This window comes from Pseudoliparis swirei, chromosome 23 (assembly GCF_029220125.1).
Source record: "Pseudoliparis swirei isolate HS2019 ecotype Mariana Trench chromosome 23, NWPU_hadal_v1, whole genome shotgun sequence".
In the NCBI taxonomy this organism is placed as follows: domain Eukaryota; kingdom Metazoa; phylum Chordata; class Actinopteri; order Perciformes; family Liparidae; genus Pseudoliparis; species Pseudoliparis swirei.
Genome location: NC_079410.1, coordinates 12,909,953 through 12,925,308, shown reverse-complemented (window position 1 = coordinate 12,925,308; position 15,356 = coordinate 12,909,953). Strand labels below are relative to the sequence as shown.

Sequence of the window (15,356 nt, the reverse complement as noted above, 5' to 3'; positions counted from 1 at the left end):
CCTGTCATTAGATTGAGGGCTTTGCGTGTGGAAGGTCTCGTCAGTCCTTCTGTTGTTTCCATTTGTTTGTTCTTTCTGGGATGGAGCAGCGGATGAGCTCATCCATCAGCCCACTTTATCCTCTAATAGGCTCAGATCTCTGACATCTGGAGGTTGCTCCAACAGTGACGTGAGTGCAACGTGATGTGTCTATGTTTATGTTTGTGTTAGACTCGATGTGCACATTAGAACAGATTGTGATTATACGCTTAGCATGTACAAATGTGCACACAACGACACACCTGATTCCCACTCAATCAACACAACTGCACTCAAGCTAAAGTAAAATGTTGACTGAACAATGTGATAAGCAGGCGAAAGGTTGTTAGCAGAATCTCCTGTCGGTGACAATTCAGAACTTTTTGCTTTCACGAAATTAGAAAATGGCTCCGAACCAAATACACAAAGGTTAGATCAGGTTGCATTTGTTTATCCTGTGGCTCTGCGATACGACAGACGATACAGTGTGTCCTGATGCAGGACTTTATTAAAATGTCTGGTTTTCATGTATGAGCTGCTGTGTATGTCATCTGTTTAGAGGAGTGTGAGTGCTGAGGATGTGTGTAACAAGTCAAGCACTCTCTGCAGTGTGTCCGGTTTACTTCTCCTGAGTCCTTTTAAGATGACACAGAGTCAGAGTATGTGTGTGTGTGTGTGTGTATGTGAGATGTGTTGTCTCCGTGCATCATGAAGCACAACAGATGGAAGTATTCAGCTCAACAATTTTACTGGAAAAACTGGGTCTGCTTGTGCACCCCGTGTGTGTGTGTGTGTGTGTGTGTATGTGTGTCCTTCCTAAGATGTCCTTTGTTCCTATTCTAAGTTTCATGCTTTCATGACTGTGCTCCGCTTTGAAGTCTGTCAATTCTCTCCATGTAGACACAAATGTAAATGAAGAAATAAAGCCTCTTTCCACTTCTTATGTCTAGTGTAGTGAACATAAATCATTATAAATCCATATAAATATCATTATATCATATGTTATATATCTAATTAGCTAAATAGAGAGATATGAATAATTAAATGAATACATATGTGAATGGCACTATAAAGATAGTTCATGAAACTTAGGGCCTAAGATTGTTTTCTCAATTGAAACCATCAATAATCTACAGAGACCAAAAGTATTAACATACATATATAAAGGTATATACATAATCACATACTCACATACTGTATCTCGATACACATATTTGAATACAGACAGACATATATGTGTATACAATTTTTTAGAAAGCACAAAGACAGGGTCACTGACAATGTCACATATATTATATTAATCTGAGTTAAAGCATCACCCAATACTTTGAATATAAAGTGTAGTTAATTGAGAAGGAACAGATTGAGTAGGAGTGAAATGTATAATTATTTGTACAATAAGGTGCTGTATAAATATAAATACATATTTGTAGACACTCATTAGGAGGTAATATGTCATAGTTTGATACATTTGAATGATATTGGACTGAATAATGCTGTTTTCTGCAATGAAGTTCTAATTAATCCAATGTATCCGAGATGCTCAACATCAAACACAGACACATAAAACCGTTTGCTCAGTGAATATTGGGCTTTCATTAGTCAGGTGGGACGTTAACATTACTCTGTAGACACCCACAATTATTCCTGTGTAAATACTGGGTACTTTTGCACCCTTGTTTTGGTTTAATTCACATAGATTTAATGTTCTTGTGTCAGTCGCAACATTTCCAAGGATAATATTGTTGATCTATTAAGGAGACATTCATCGTTCATACTATATTACCCTGTCCGGCTTTGCTCCAGTGAGCTTTTGTTTGGCAAGAGCCGACATAAATTGTCAGGAAAACGTACGTATATTGATTTACTCACAGTTATATTTCTACTGATAGTGTTGTCATACAGGGAGCTCTGGGTGGAAGAATACAAGGCTGGGGAAGAATATTTTAAAGACATGGAAACCTTTAAATTGCCTCTTCCATTCGCTAAACACATAAAAAAGTGTTTTGGAGTTCAGAGTAACCATAAAGTTAATACTCCCACAACACTTGAACTAAACCCCTCAACTTCCACCCAGAGAGTTACAAGTACACAGAGCAAAGACAAACATGGTCTGTACACAAAGTGGAAAGGGCAAACCAAGACTGTTCCAAACAAACCCCTTGACGCACACATTTTCACAAACAGGTTATCTTGTGCTCATGCACAGTGGAAATTCACCTATTTGGATTAGAAGACACACACACAAACACACACACACACACACACACACACACACACACACCATATATATCATACATAGCAGTGTCTGGGAGATGAGATAAGGGGATGAAGGGGGCAGGGTTGTCTCTGGTGAAACTCTGACTGACATGGCAGCTCTGGGGTAATCCTGCTAATCCTCTGCTAGCTGAGGGGTGCCGTGGGGCTGAAGGCCTTTGACCCTGCATTAAGAGGAGGCGCTAAGACACACACACACACACACACACACACACACACACACACACACACCAAAGTGTTTGTGGCATTTCAGATGTCATGGTCACACATCTTCTTCACCACAACACCCCTATGGAATAAATTATTAAATTGTGTTTCGACGACATGCTCATGTTGTGTGGAATGATTACAAGGACAATTATGAAGGATTACGAGGCCAATTAACTTTGAGCCACTGGACCATATGTTCCACAATACCAGAATTAGCATGAAGCTGTGAAAGAAACAGGTGATCCGCAACACTTTAAATGTGGTTTGTGTGCTGGTATCAAAAGCTGACGTTTGTATACAGTACAAATGACAGAAGTGCAGATGTACACATGTAAATATGCGAGTAAACAATTCCAAGTTGTCGTGATACTTTTTGTCATGAGATTTAGTTAGATGTTTTAGAGCATGAGGAAAACAGAGCACTATTGTTTGTTTCTGTGTATTTTCACAATGTGAAAAAAATGGGAATAAACTAAAATTACAAAAGATAATATTGTATATTACCGGAGCAAAACACAAGAGAACTGGATAGGCATAGGGACTAACAAGAAACGATATCCTCATGTGCTCCTGATCTAAATGCTAAATGTTTATTCCATTATAATTGTAAAACCAGATAAAACCAGCCACAATGTACCTCTGAAACTGACTATGTGTTTTATGTCATCCAGTGTTTGGAATTAAAAAGGCTGTAAATATGCTCAGATTGGAGGGATCGCTAAACTCCTGCGGTCGTCATCCGCACTCTGGTGTTTCTGAGACACAAGAACTGTGTATATAACCATGAAAAAGAGAGAAAAGAACCGGAACATTTACAGATTTCAAAATAAAGGTAAGCCTATTGCTACGAGTATTTTGCACAGCACATGCAATTGCTGGAAGAGTGGCCTACAAGTAGTCCAACATAGAAAGAAGAAAAAAACACACAAGATAAGTAGACCTACCTGATTGAAGATATACAACAACAAAATAGATACTAGTGGGGCGAATGTGCTCAATTAATTAACCCAAATTGTCAAGTTTATTTTCAGAATTGTTATTATCATGATCGAGCTTTCAAACATTCTTGGGACTTCCATTGATTTGAATACAGTAAAATAATGTAATACATGTGTATTTTATTATTATAATAACATTTTAAATCCGCCGTTTATTGCAAGTGCTAGATATATTTGCTAACCAGGTTTTATTGTGAAAGGCAGTACCGGAAATAGGATTGTGATATGCTGGCATGCTTGATGCTGTTGCCTAGATAACCCGGTGCTGCTGTGTGAGCGCTCACACACAGAAAGCAAGTGATAGACCAACTCGTGCGTAACGTATCGCTCACCTGGCGATATTATTGTCATTTATAGAAATTATTTTCTAATTTTTTGTTTCAATCAAGAATAGAGACATCCATCATTTTTTCCAAGCAGAACTGGGGTCGAAGCAGAAGGTGAACCACCGCATTGTAGGCTAATCAGTTTCCATGTTGGCTATAGGCGACTTTGCGTTTTGGGCAATTACGCACGGGTTTCCCAGGATCTCAGCAGAGGAGTGAGGCACATTTGCCAACATGCCTGTTAACTGGAATATAACTTTTCCACGGCGGTCCTATGGAATATAGTCCGATTTTACACAATCTACATGTTGTGCCATCATCCCACGTGAAAAACAAACTATTTGTGTTCTGCATAATGTTGTCCCTTTGGGTGTATATGATTTATTGTTGTGTTGGCTTCTGCTCAACTATGCCAAATCTGACCGCGAAGAGACACGACAACGATTCAGAAGTTGACATCCATGAGTCGTTTCTCGGGGCGTCCAGGGACTTACTGAATAACGAGAACGATTTGGACAGCAGAGGCGACGACTGGGACGAAATGAGAGGCGAGGCGAAGGTGTTGGATGATAATGCCATGTCAGGTTTCCTTAATGAGTCGGAGACTAAAAAGTTGCCCCAAGCAATCATCATCGGGGTGAAGAAAGGAGGAACCCGGGCGCTGCTGGAGTTCCTGCGCCTGCATCCAGACATCCGAGCGGTGGGCGCAGAGCCGCACTTCTTCGACCGCAACTACGACAAGGGACTGGAGTGGTACAGGTACCTCACTGATCCGCTGCTTCTAAACAGAAACCCAGAGACAGATCGTTTACTGAGCTTTGCTTCATTTACACATAAAGTGGGCTTCTGCGCCTCGAGCCTCGCGCAGGGGCATATCTCATTAATGATGCTGTCTGGAAGCGTAAATCTTTTTCCAGAATAAAACACACCATTGTGACTCTGAACATTATATTTCCACCTCGAGCCACCTGCACTTTTACCGACTTAATATGATAGCCATGTAAAAAGCGTAAGACAGTGTAGGCTGTATTCTCAGCTGCATTTATATTACATCGGTGACCACCAACATCAATTTAAATACATATGTTGCTTCTTTAAAAGTGTATCATCATGTAACTTTTAACTTTATTATATTCTGCTATATTACATGTCAAGTCCCATTAAATCCAAATAAAAACATGTGATAAGTAGTAAGTAGGCCTAGGTGTGCAAGTAGAAATAACAAGATAGAAAGAACCAACAAAGTGAGATATTAAAATAATGATACTGTGCAATGCAATTAAAGAAAACAATAATTGTATTGACTAAGACAAATAACAAGAAACTAGTAGACTAAAATAATAGTCGACGGCAAACCAAAAGTGACTTTATACACCACTATACTACTGTTTTTATTAAATATGTTTACTGTTATGTTTATTACTTCATAATAAATCTTTTTACAAGATAGTTTAGTCCAGAACAACAAATTAGAAGCATATAATGAAATACCACAAACAGTTGATCTACTCTAATATCAGTATACCACAGGCCATGGGGAACAACACTATATAATAACAACTCTTCTCAGTTAAGTTCAGTTACAAAACACAACTGATGTTCTGCTTGTTTGCATGACCTTCATCACCTCAGAGCTCCGGGAACGTCCGCCCTTGGATTTAGTCATGAGGTGGTTTTCTGACGAGACGGAGGCAACAGGTAGAAATAGACGTATAGCAGCACTTCCACCTCAGTTTGACAAGCATTCTGGATGCCGATCAAAGGAAGAAACAACTCTTGGTTTATGTTAGATGTCAGAAAGTTACATCAGCCAGGAGCGTGATTCAAGATTATGAGAGCCAGGGATCGATTCAGTAGTATTAATTAGTTTCGATTTTCAAGGCAGAGATCCAAAACCTGAGGCCTCTTACACCTTCAACATTGTGTAACGTTACATTTTCATTGGATTCTTTTTCATGGCAACTGTACCTCACAATCTCCATTTGCATGTACTTTACTGTTGACTCAGCTGCACGGTCACCCAACTGGCTGGAAATAAATCACAAACACACTTTATTCCTGGAAATTATTGATCTTTTATGTCCCCCAACATGTTCCCAGAAATGGTTTGACATTAAATGGCTCGCATCAAAGCACCAAATGTGTTAATAAGAGATAATAAGAGATGCTGTTGTTTCAAGTGACTGAGACGAGGGATTAACAGGCGATGTCAAAGGATCTAGAGGAGACAGTGTTTCCTGCTTCATAAAGCTACAAAAGGCCAAGTGAAGCATTGTTCAAAGGACTTCTCGCCTAAGCTCCTTCAAGAATTTCCAAACAGGTTTAGGACATTTTTGGATGATCAGTGTGTGGAGCGAGGTCTTTTGTCCACCTCTGCAGACTGAGCAACAAGAACAAATTGAATTTGTGCCATGATTGAAGATTTCTTTTACTATTATGCTGTTTTTACAATCCACGTGATTCGTGAGGCAGTGGATGTTATCAATGAAGCTATCATTTGAGATGGATACCATGAAATGTTATGGAAGTAATAGTTAAAGAAGCAGTTGCATATAATTGAGACATGCCAGCAAAGTTTGGACAGCGGTAGCTTGTGGAGAACTGATTCATCTTGGGAGCTTTTGAGGTGATCTGGCTAATTAAAACTACTTGGCATGAGTTGTCACAGTGAGAGCCTGAATACAGGTCGACCCCTCATGCAGCAAAGCACCGTGACAACGAGTCAACTCTTACTGATCATTTAGTGGCGCAGAGAAAAATATCCCTCGCCTGGCGCATCGAAGTTGGACAAATAATTTTTTATCAATTTGATGAAAAAGCATTTTCATATGGCATTTCAGGAGTTTGGCACACTTTTTTCCAGCCTCTTGGAACTTTTCTCCGTGCAGTCCTATATGCACAGAAGTTGGTCTTAAGCTCTGAGGGAAAAAGCAAGGTGGGGGTGTGTGTGGATTTGTTTCCCCATATGCTTCACATCATTGCCCCCAGACTAATGGCGTGCAGTAACTTGTGCAGAGGAACAGTCCCCTCTGTGGACTGATCAGTTCCTGTGGTGACATTGAGTTGTGCTCACGCCTTTTATCTGCCGTGATTGGTGTGTCCATCCTGCTGGAGATCTCCTCTGTCCATCCTGCTGGAGGCCCCACATAGTGGAGAGGCCCCCGCACAGCAGGACACCAACCACAATGCAGCACGTTGTCACCCAGCGGCAGAAACAGAGAGGCAGGCGGACAATTGTGCATTCTCACACAGAAGGCAATTCCTTGGCCCCTTATTTATTTAATAACGGCACCAACTTCCTCCAGAGTATCTTATCCATCTGCTGAATGCATGCTCATATCAAGATTCTGACTGCTATACTGTAGATGTGACTTAACTGCTGAGATTGTGTTGTTCCTCTTGAGCTATATAGAACATTGAGTGGCCTTCTTACCAACTCACTGAGGGTGACAGTGAAGACGGCCTAATCCTCCTCAGAGCCCTTGGGAGGCTTACTGCAGGCCAGTGGCAGATAGAGGGCAGTAAATTTAAAGTGAGTCTTTAGAAAGCGCAACAGTATTATTGAGCTCAATGAAAGGGGACGCCGGAGGACCCCTGAGGTCTGCATTAACCCTGACAATAAAAGAGCACACAATTAGTGTGAAACATGTTTTCTCTGCCTTCACTTTGTATGCAAATGTGCTCAGAAGAGTGAAAGTGCCCTTTGACGAAGCCCAGCAGGAGTTCATCAGAAAGAGCATTCATTGGAACTTGTCCAAAAAAAGACCCAAAGACTATGCCTTTCGTCTGAAAGTTGACTTTCAGAGATTTCTGTCTGGAAAAGAGATGCTATTCCCAAGGGACGGTTCATTTAAGTCTACTGGTGGAATTTTGCTTACTCATCACTTTAAGCTTTCTGGAAGGACTCAGGGGTATCGGCGAAAACGAGAGAGCTCTTGATATCGGAACATCCACAAGCTTAAACTAATGTGTCAGCACACTGACGGTAAAAGAAGGGAACACTGCATCGACAATAAGACGCTTCAAAGAAAAGATTCACACGCTGTTGTTTCAAACATTCCTCAAATATTTCAACAAACCACATAGAACCATGCCCTCTCAAACATATCAATATGTTTCTTTCAATATGCTAAAATGATGCTGGTGTTCCTAGAATAAGTCCACTAGATTGTCAGTACTGGTAATGTGCACCTCACCTCCCTATTCTAAAGATTGAAGGTTTAATTTGCAGTAACAACTTCATGGGCTTATGCCTGAGGCAATTTGTCAAACCACAGCACTTATTACGGCACTTTGGGAACACAGAAACAAAACATGTTCACTCTATTATATCCCCATCTCTCTCTTTAATATTATCTTTCGAGAGAATGTGTTGTTTCCTGCTTCTATCTTTCTCTCCGCTGCAGAGCCTCCCTGACAGCGAGTCAGAGCAACTTGAGAGAGCAGCAATCTGCCCCAGCCATCTTTGGTTGGCTTCTCTGGCGTGTTCTTTGCTTTTGCTGATCCTCTCAGGCCACCATGTGTCTGTGAGAAATTACCACTATATACGTTACTTTATATGCAAAGAATTTCTTATTTTCCCTCATTTAATGGAAACTAACGTCATAAGTGTGGATGTTTTGAACAACGCCCATATTTATTCAAGTGAACAAGCTTCATTCTTAACTCCCAGCTGCACTTGACCAATGTTTTCAATTTGTACTGCTTTGCTCTTTTGTTAAATATTAGCATGACATTATTGCCTGTATTAATATAAGAATATAGTCATGGGACATATCGTTTTGCTCTTGGCTATAGCACTCCTATAACGCTGTTGCACTCATAATGGGCAGTTGTTTAAAAATAAAATTAAAATGGATGCACCAGAGCTAAAAGATATTTAATTGTTTCATTCTTCCTTCTTATAAAAAAATTGCCACCTACGATGCTCACAATTCAACTCAACTCACAGGGTTTTTGTTTCAATCCACAAGCTAGCAGCGGCTTATGTTGCCTTAAACCTCCAGCCTCAAGCAGAGAGGAGGACTGAGAAGTCTGGAAAGCTCACTTCTTTGTAACTCCTTCCTCCGCTTTCTTTAAAAAAAAATGATTTACTTTTCAGCCCCAACTGATGCCGACTCAAGTGACACACTCAGGACAATGTGTCAGATTCCGTCCATCTGGAGTAACAGAGGGATGGTAAAGTTTTAATCAAATGTTTTGCACATGCCGTCGTACTCCAAGACCTGTAAACAGACTTTGATGGAGGATCTCCCCTTTAAGTTCGATGCTGCATCACTGTTAGCTTGTGTTTTTGTACCGCTCCCTGTACGCTCCTGCTCGGGATAACATATTCTGGCTCATGTAAATAAGGTATATTTATATACAGTATGTTGTGTCTTTTATTTCATCACTCATTCTCTATTTGGCTTAGTAAGTTTATCTAAATATACTTATTTGTCTTCCCACTGGTTGAATCAAAAGCTACGAAACACCGATGTATATTTAGTGTGTAATGGATTTGTTAAGCATTGCTGGTGTATGCCTTTTCCAGCACCACCACCCTGAGAAAAAGTGCTCATTGGTTGTAGAAAACAACTGACTGTCCAAATTGTTATGTGTTAATGTATGTCTCATGCACTGTTTCTCCTCCTCCTCCTCCTCCTCTTCTCATCAGACTGGGCCTGTCTCCCTCTGACAACCAGGTGGCCCTGAGTTCTGCATACTGAGACTAAAAATGGAGGATGGGAAAAGGCTTGCTCTGCACTATCACTGCTGTTCAGGAATGCTGTTGAGATACCGAATACTGGAGGTCCTGAGCGCAATGACAATGACTTTCACACGCATGATAAAATGAGCTGCGATGACCACACGACACCTCCCCTTAAGAAGTTTTCCTCTTTGATTTCTGTCTGGTAATCATCTCCCAGGGTACTGGTCTGATTAGTCTAAGTGTCTGCATACCACCACCTCTCATCCTGTCTTCGAGAGCCATTCTTACAGTAGCTCAACCCCTGCATTGCAAGATTAGGACTTGTCATTGACATTAGAAAATGCACCATTCTCTTGTCACGGCGGTCTGAACTGCTGAGATATCAAATTCCAATTAGAGTCAGTCAAGCAAGAATCCTGCAGGATACAAGAAGTGTGAGTCTCGTCTGAGTTTTCTGCACCGTCAGAGTTTTTGGTGAACTCATCAGTGAGGGCATCACACAGCAACTTTGTCGATCTCTACCGTTGAACCTGCTTCCAGATAGCAGTGAATGTAAACAAGGCACCAGTTCAAACGCTGTGTACACACAAGCCAGTTTAATGGACACACCTCACTGCCCAGCAGACATAACACCCGCAAATTACGTAACACAGCACTCCTGGATTAATATCTATCTGTAGGTGGCTGTAGGGGTGATTTATGTTGGGCTCCAGCTGCAGGAATAGGCCGACGCAGCATTTAAAGTTGCCGGTGACTTAAAACTTAGACTTAGGCTTCTGGGTCAGGTGGGTCGACGCTAGCCTCCAACAGCGCACCTGATTTAGATCTTATCCTCTCGTTGCACCTTCCACTCCTTCCTCTCTTGCTTTATCACAGTCTTCCTCTCTGCCGCCCTGCGTTATCTCCTCACCACTGCCGTTCTCCTGCGAGTTTAACTGGACGGGTTAGAGGGCAGAGGATGTTTATGTGCAGCATTAATATAGACGTATGTTCAGTGCACCTATTATAGGTAGACTCCTGGCTTTATGACTTTACAGCCTACTTAGACCGTACAATTTGAGAGTAAAGCAGCGTTTTTACTTTTATGAAGTCAAATGGTAACTTGAAAAATTCAGGAAGGGGCAAAAGTCCATCCGCTGTGATTTAGTTCGAGAGAGGACTGGTTTTTTTTACTGCCTTGAAGCTAAATGATTATGCCCTTGCGTAGCTGATTGATACATGAGGATGCACTGAAAGCTATTGGTTCCAGGCAACATTGTTTATTAAGCAGAACAAATTGTGAAAGCTTGCTACATCTGACCCCCTTAGGCAACTCTCTCCCTCCTCGCTCAGTCAGAGATGTTCTTCCCTTCTCTCTCTCAGCTCAGATGAATAATGCATGTTCTTCTCACACAGATTGTTTTGCTCGGGGACTAAGTAGAACGTTTGATTGGTACAGTAGTAAGTCCTTGTGTCCCTTGAGACCCCAAGGAGGACCTGCAGCCCTCTGCTTGTGTAAAGCCAAGAGATGCAGACCCTACTTGTGGGGTTTCTGATAGATTTGTTTGTTTCCCCCCCACCGACAATGGTGACTATGCCACTCAGGGAGTGGAAAGTGTAATAAATGTCTGAGACTCAGGGCTTTTATAGAAAAGAAAGAGCCGGTGACATTAGATGATGACAATGCTTAAGAAAGAGAAAGCCATGTGTGAGACATGGCGGCAACACGGAATATGTGATGCATACTTTCCCCACGATCACTAAAGCTAAGCTCTTATCCACCACATACATGTATACAAGGATTGGGTGGGTTTTGGAGAGAGCGTATTGAAGCTCCTTGTGCGTGTACCAACAGATGTTTGGAAATTATTGTAATCACTTTAATGACATGGCTGCTCTGCTTTCCGTTTGTTTGATTTAGATCAACCACTCACAATCACGACATAAGAATATTACCAAATACTTTAAGGCTGCTTTAAGAATGGCAGGGACCAACATGTTTTTTTTTAACCTTGTTTAAGAGCTCACTACTAACTCACAACTTTGGTGTCTATAATAATTACATCTCTTAAATTTCTAATTTTTTGCTTCTATATGATCGTAGCAAACATATATGGGAGTGAAGATGTGTTCACAAGCATCGCCCCCCGAGGAGATATTATAATATATTGGAATTACCTTTTTAAGAAATGCTCTGTGTATTTTTACGCATATAACAAGCGGGGAAGTGTTAATTGTTTATAATGTGAGGTTACTGTAATTAATGCACAAACACCTTGCAAATGGAGCACCCCTTAAATAAATGCTGCCAGATGTGGAGTTGAAATGCTACATTTTGGTTAATGCAAGATAATAGTTGATTCAACTCTTGAGATTCTCGGGTCTGTTGTCCGTGGTGGCATTGAAGTGACTTACTATGCATTCTACATTGTTACATCGTTGTGTGGATGAGGAACAATTTCAACATAACCGTATACACACCCATAACATGTTGCTCTGACATAGCCTCAGCTATGTTTGGCTTATTGTGTCCATCACTAATATTTGTCCTTTGATTAAGTGCTTGAATCTCATCGTCAGTGTCCACATATCTCTCTCCCTCTCTCTTCAGAGACAAGTCAGCCACACAGCCAGCCAACAAGCAGTCAACCAGCCTCTAATGCTCCAGCATGTTTGGCTTAGTCCTAATCCCCCATGGCTCACTTTAGCCATTATCCAGTCATATTATGATCAACCAAAGCCATCCAGGGTCAAAATAATACAGAGTTATGGGAATAGACAGCTCTCAAGCTTTGCATTTTCTTCTGAGGAATGCAAGGTTCTTCTAGATCTTCCCATTTTACACAACATTAAAACCAAATATGAGAATAAAGGTGTAGTCACAGTCGTCTGTCTTGGCATGAAGCATAATGCTGTCTTTCCACGGTTAAACCGTTCTTTGTATAATGTAATGAAGGTGTGGAATATTTCAAAGTGAGGATTGGGGGGTTTGAAAGAGGATTGGGGTATTAAGGTTGATTAAATGCAGCAGCGGGGGAGACGAATGTATTCCTTTAGGGTTTGTATTGAGCATGAGCTGAGCATTGTGTTCACACACCATCACATGTGATTGATCTCCAGCTTTTCCTCCCAGCTCCTGTCACCTTAGGTACACTCAGACTCAGTTAATGTTGAGCATAATGTCTTCGATTGTCTTCTTGATGGCGATTGACGTACTGACAGTACTATAAACCTGCCGAGGAGCTACTGTCAGTGTTTATGTTGCCTTTCTGTATGGTGGCTCTTATAACTTGTTTTAAAAGAGGAACATATATATTGGTACAGAGTTTTTTGTGTAGAGTCTGTAGCGCAAATGTAAATCAGTGTGTTTGTGTTCTTTTTTAGGGAATTGATGCCCAAGTCATCCGATGGCCAGTTGACCATGGAGAAGACCCCCAGCTACTACGTCACCAAGGAGGTCCCCGCAAGAATCTACACCATGTCGAAAGACACCAAGCTAATTGTCGTGGTCCGGGATCCGGTCACCCGGGCCATCTCAGACTACACCCAGACTCGCTCCAAGAAGCCGGACATCCCGTCCTTCGAGAGCCTGACGTTTAAGAACATGTCAGCGGGTCTGATTGACACCACATGGAGTGCTGTTCAAATTGGCATGTATGCAAAGCACCTTGAGCGCTGGCTGCAGCACTTCCCTACAGAGCAGCTGCTGTTTGTCAGCGGGGAGCGTCTGATTAGCGACCCCGCAGGTGAGATGGCTCGCGTCCAGGACTTTCTCGGGCTCAGGAAGGTGGTCACGGAGAAGCATTTTCACTTTAACCCAGCAAAGGGCTTCCCCTGCCTAAAGAGACCTGAGTGGAACAGCAAGCCACACTGCCTGGGCAAAACCAAAGGCAGGACCCATCCCAATATTGACCCAGAGGTGGTGCAGAAGTTACGGGACTTTTATAAACCCTTTAATCGCAAGTTTTACCAGATGACTGGTCATGACTTTGGCTGGGATTGAGAGGATAACGACAGACTCACGCTGGTCCCTTGTCTGTGTTTTCACTCTGGAGATATTGTTATACAGTGTATGTACAGTATTTGGTGTATGTGTAAAAAGTTCAGAAGTCTATTTTATGATAATTTATTGTTATGATATTAACTCACTAAGCTGCCTAACCAGGTTAAGTCATGATCCACACTTTATGTTCCAGTTTTAGTTCTCATAGAGTACATGGACATTTTTATAAAAGCACAATGTTTCTACGGGTATTATGAGCAGGGTCGGCATCCTTTCTATCCATCAGGATGTTTTGTTTTGGCTTTCTGTGGATAACCACTTCTTAGTCTTTTACTTTTCCGGATGCTTCTTTTGCTTCATCTTAAAGCTGAATGAGATCCAACTTTACAAACAACTGGTAATGTCCCCTTAACATTTGCCTGACCCTCAAAGGTCTGTCGACCCACTTAGTCAGGTCGATACAGGCCTCAGCTGATCCAGCGCCACTTGCCAGGTGGATCAATACAGTAATAGCTCCTCATCATGTCAATTAGACCTGAGTGATGGCACTGCCTTGATCTCTCGAGCACCGCAATAAAACACGGATCCTTTAATGGTAATAAGTTTATGGTTGACCTTTGGGCCAACGTCAAATTAATATAAAAAGATACGCTGTGATGTGTTGTTACAATGTTTTGACTTAACCACTATTTATACTATTTCTACGAAGGAATGTTGATTAGGAACCAGTAGAGGGTCAGGCCGCGATCCAAAAACATGCTGCACAGGCTTCACAATTCCGATCATGTGTTGCTCTTTCCAAAAAGAAAATGATTAATATGTCTTAATCACACTCATTGATCTGCTTTGAAATGGCTCTTATGGATGATCCTGAACAGCTTTTCTTTTTTTCCTTCTTTTTTTAACCACAGGTGATACTACATGTGTTACTGCTGCCCTTAGCCACGATACACAAACTCAAATAAGCATCTTTGTAGAGGAGAAATAGAATAAACCTACGTTGGGCTTACATTTCTCCATTTAATTTAATGTACGGTTGAGTTTTATTCGACCGTTATGGACAAACATTTGTCAGCATTTGAACAGACGCCATTCCATAATGATTTACTACAACCCTGTTGTTGTAGCGGCACTATTTTACTTCATGCATTGTTTTAAAAACATCGAAATTAAGCAGGTTTGGCTGAGAAGTTGATTAAATGGTGCGGGCATGTCATTTTTATGAAGTAAGAAATAAATATGTTTTACCAAACTCATCAGCACTCCCTTATCCTATACTGTATTTGAATATTGTACTAAAATAGCACTAAATTATATAAAGAATATTGGTTTATGTCAATGTTTTACTTTCTTAAAATGCAGAACCTGTGTTACTCATTCATGCACTGCACCCACCTTACCTGTCTAGATTTCCAGATCCCTGCAGGCGAAGGAGTACCGCTGTGTCTAATTCACCGCCAACTGGCTAATTAGCACAGCAGCGTTATTCTTTACGCGGTCTCTGCCTGCACGCTACCACCAATGAGTGGGTTTTGTTGCTATGACCCCCAGAAACACACAACAAAGTGTCGGGTTTCTCATCTGGAGAGACGTCACATATGGAAAACACTGGCATTCCTTTTTATGTCCCTGGGTGACACTTAACACTCCACACTCGACAAAGTGAAGTTAGGTCAGGTTTCAAGCCGCTGTTTAAATGTGTTTGTGTGGGTGTAAAGAGGAGGTTCTTCTTCCTGTTTGTGTGTTCGAGCCGTGACCTGAAGTAGAAAAAAAAAAAAACATTATGTTGCCGATGATACAATATTCAGTCTGTCGTACATATTTGTTTTAACCAGAAGCATTTGCTCATCCGT

The 15,356-nt window shown here is 41.3% G+C and overlaps 1 protein-coding gene across 1 annotated transcript; it reads left to right on the top strand.

The window, feature by feature from the left end:
* Window positions 1–3,808: 3,808 nt before the first annotated feature.
* Window positions 3,809–14,759, top strand: hs3st3b1a (heparan sulfate (glucosamine) 3-O-sulfotransferase 3B1a). The gene is made up of 2 exons (XM_056407671.1): window positions 3,809–4,588; window positions 12,885–14,759. Exons 1-2 carry the CDS (start codon window positions 4,104–4,106, stop codon window positions 13,501–13,503), a joined length of 1,104 nt encoding a protein of 367 aa, XP_056263646.1. The 5' UTR covers window positions 3,809–4,103; the 3' UTR covers window positions 13,504–14,759.
* Window positions 14,760–15,356: the final 597 nt, after the last annotated feature.

Bases quoted from the DNA above. Each gene is read 5' to 3' on its own strand.
- hs3st3b1a (XM_056407671.1), top strand. From the start codon at position 4,104: ATGGAATATAGTCCGATTTTACACAATCTACATGTTGTGCCATCATCC. The intron at 4,589-12,884 runs GTACCTCACTGA...GTTCTTTTTTAG, and splicing joins AAGGGACTGGAGTGGTACAG to GGAATTGATGCCCAAGTCAT.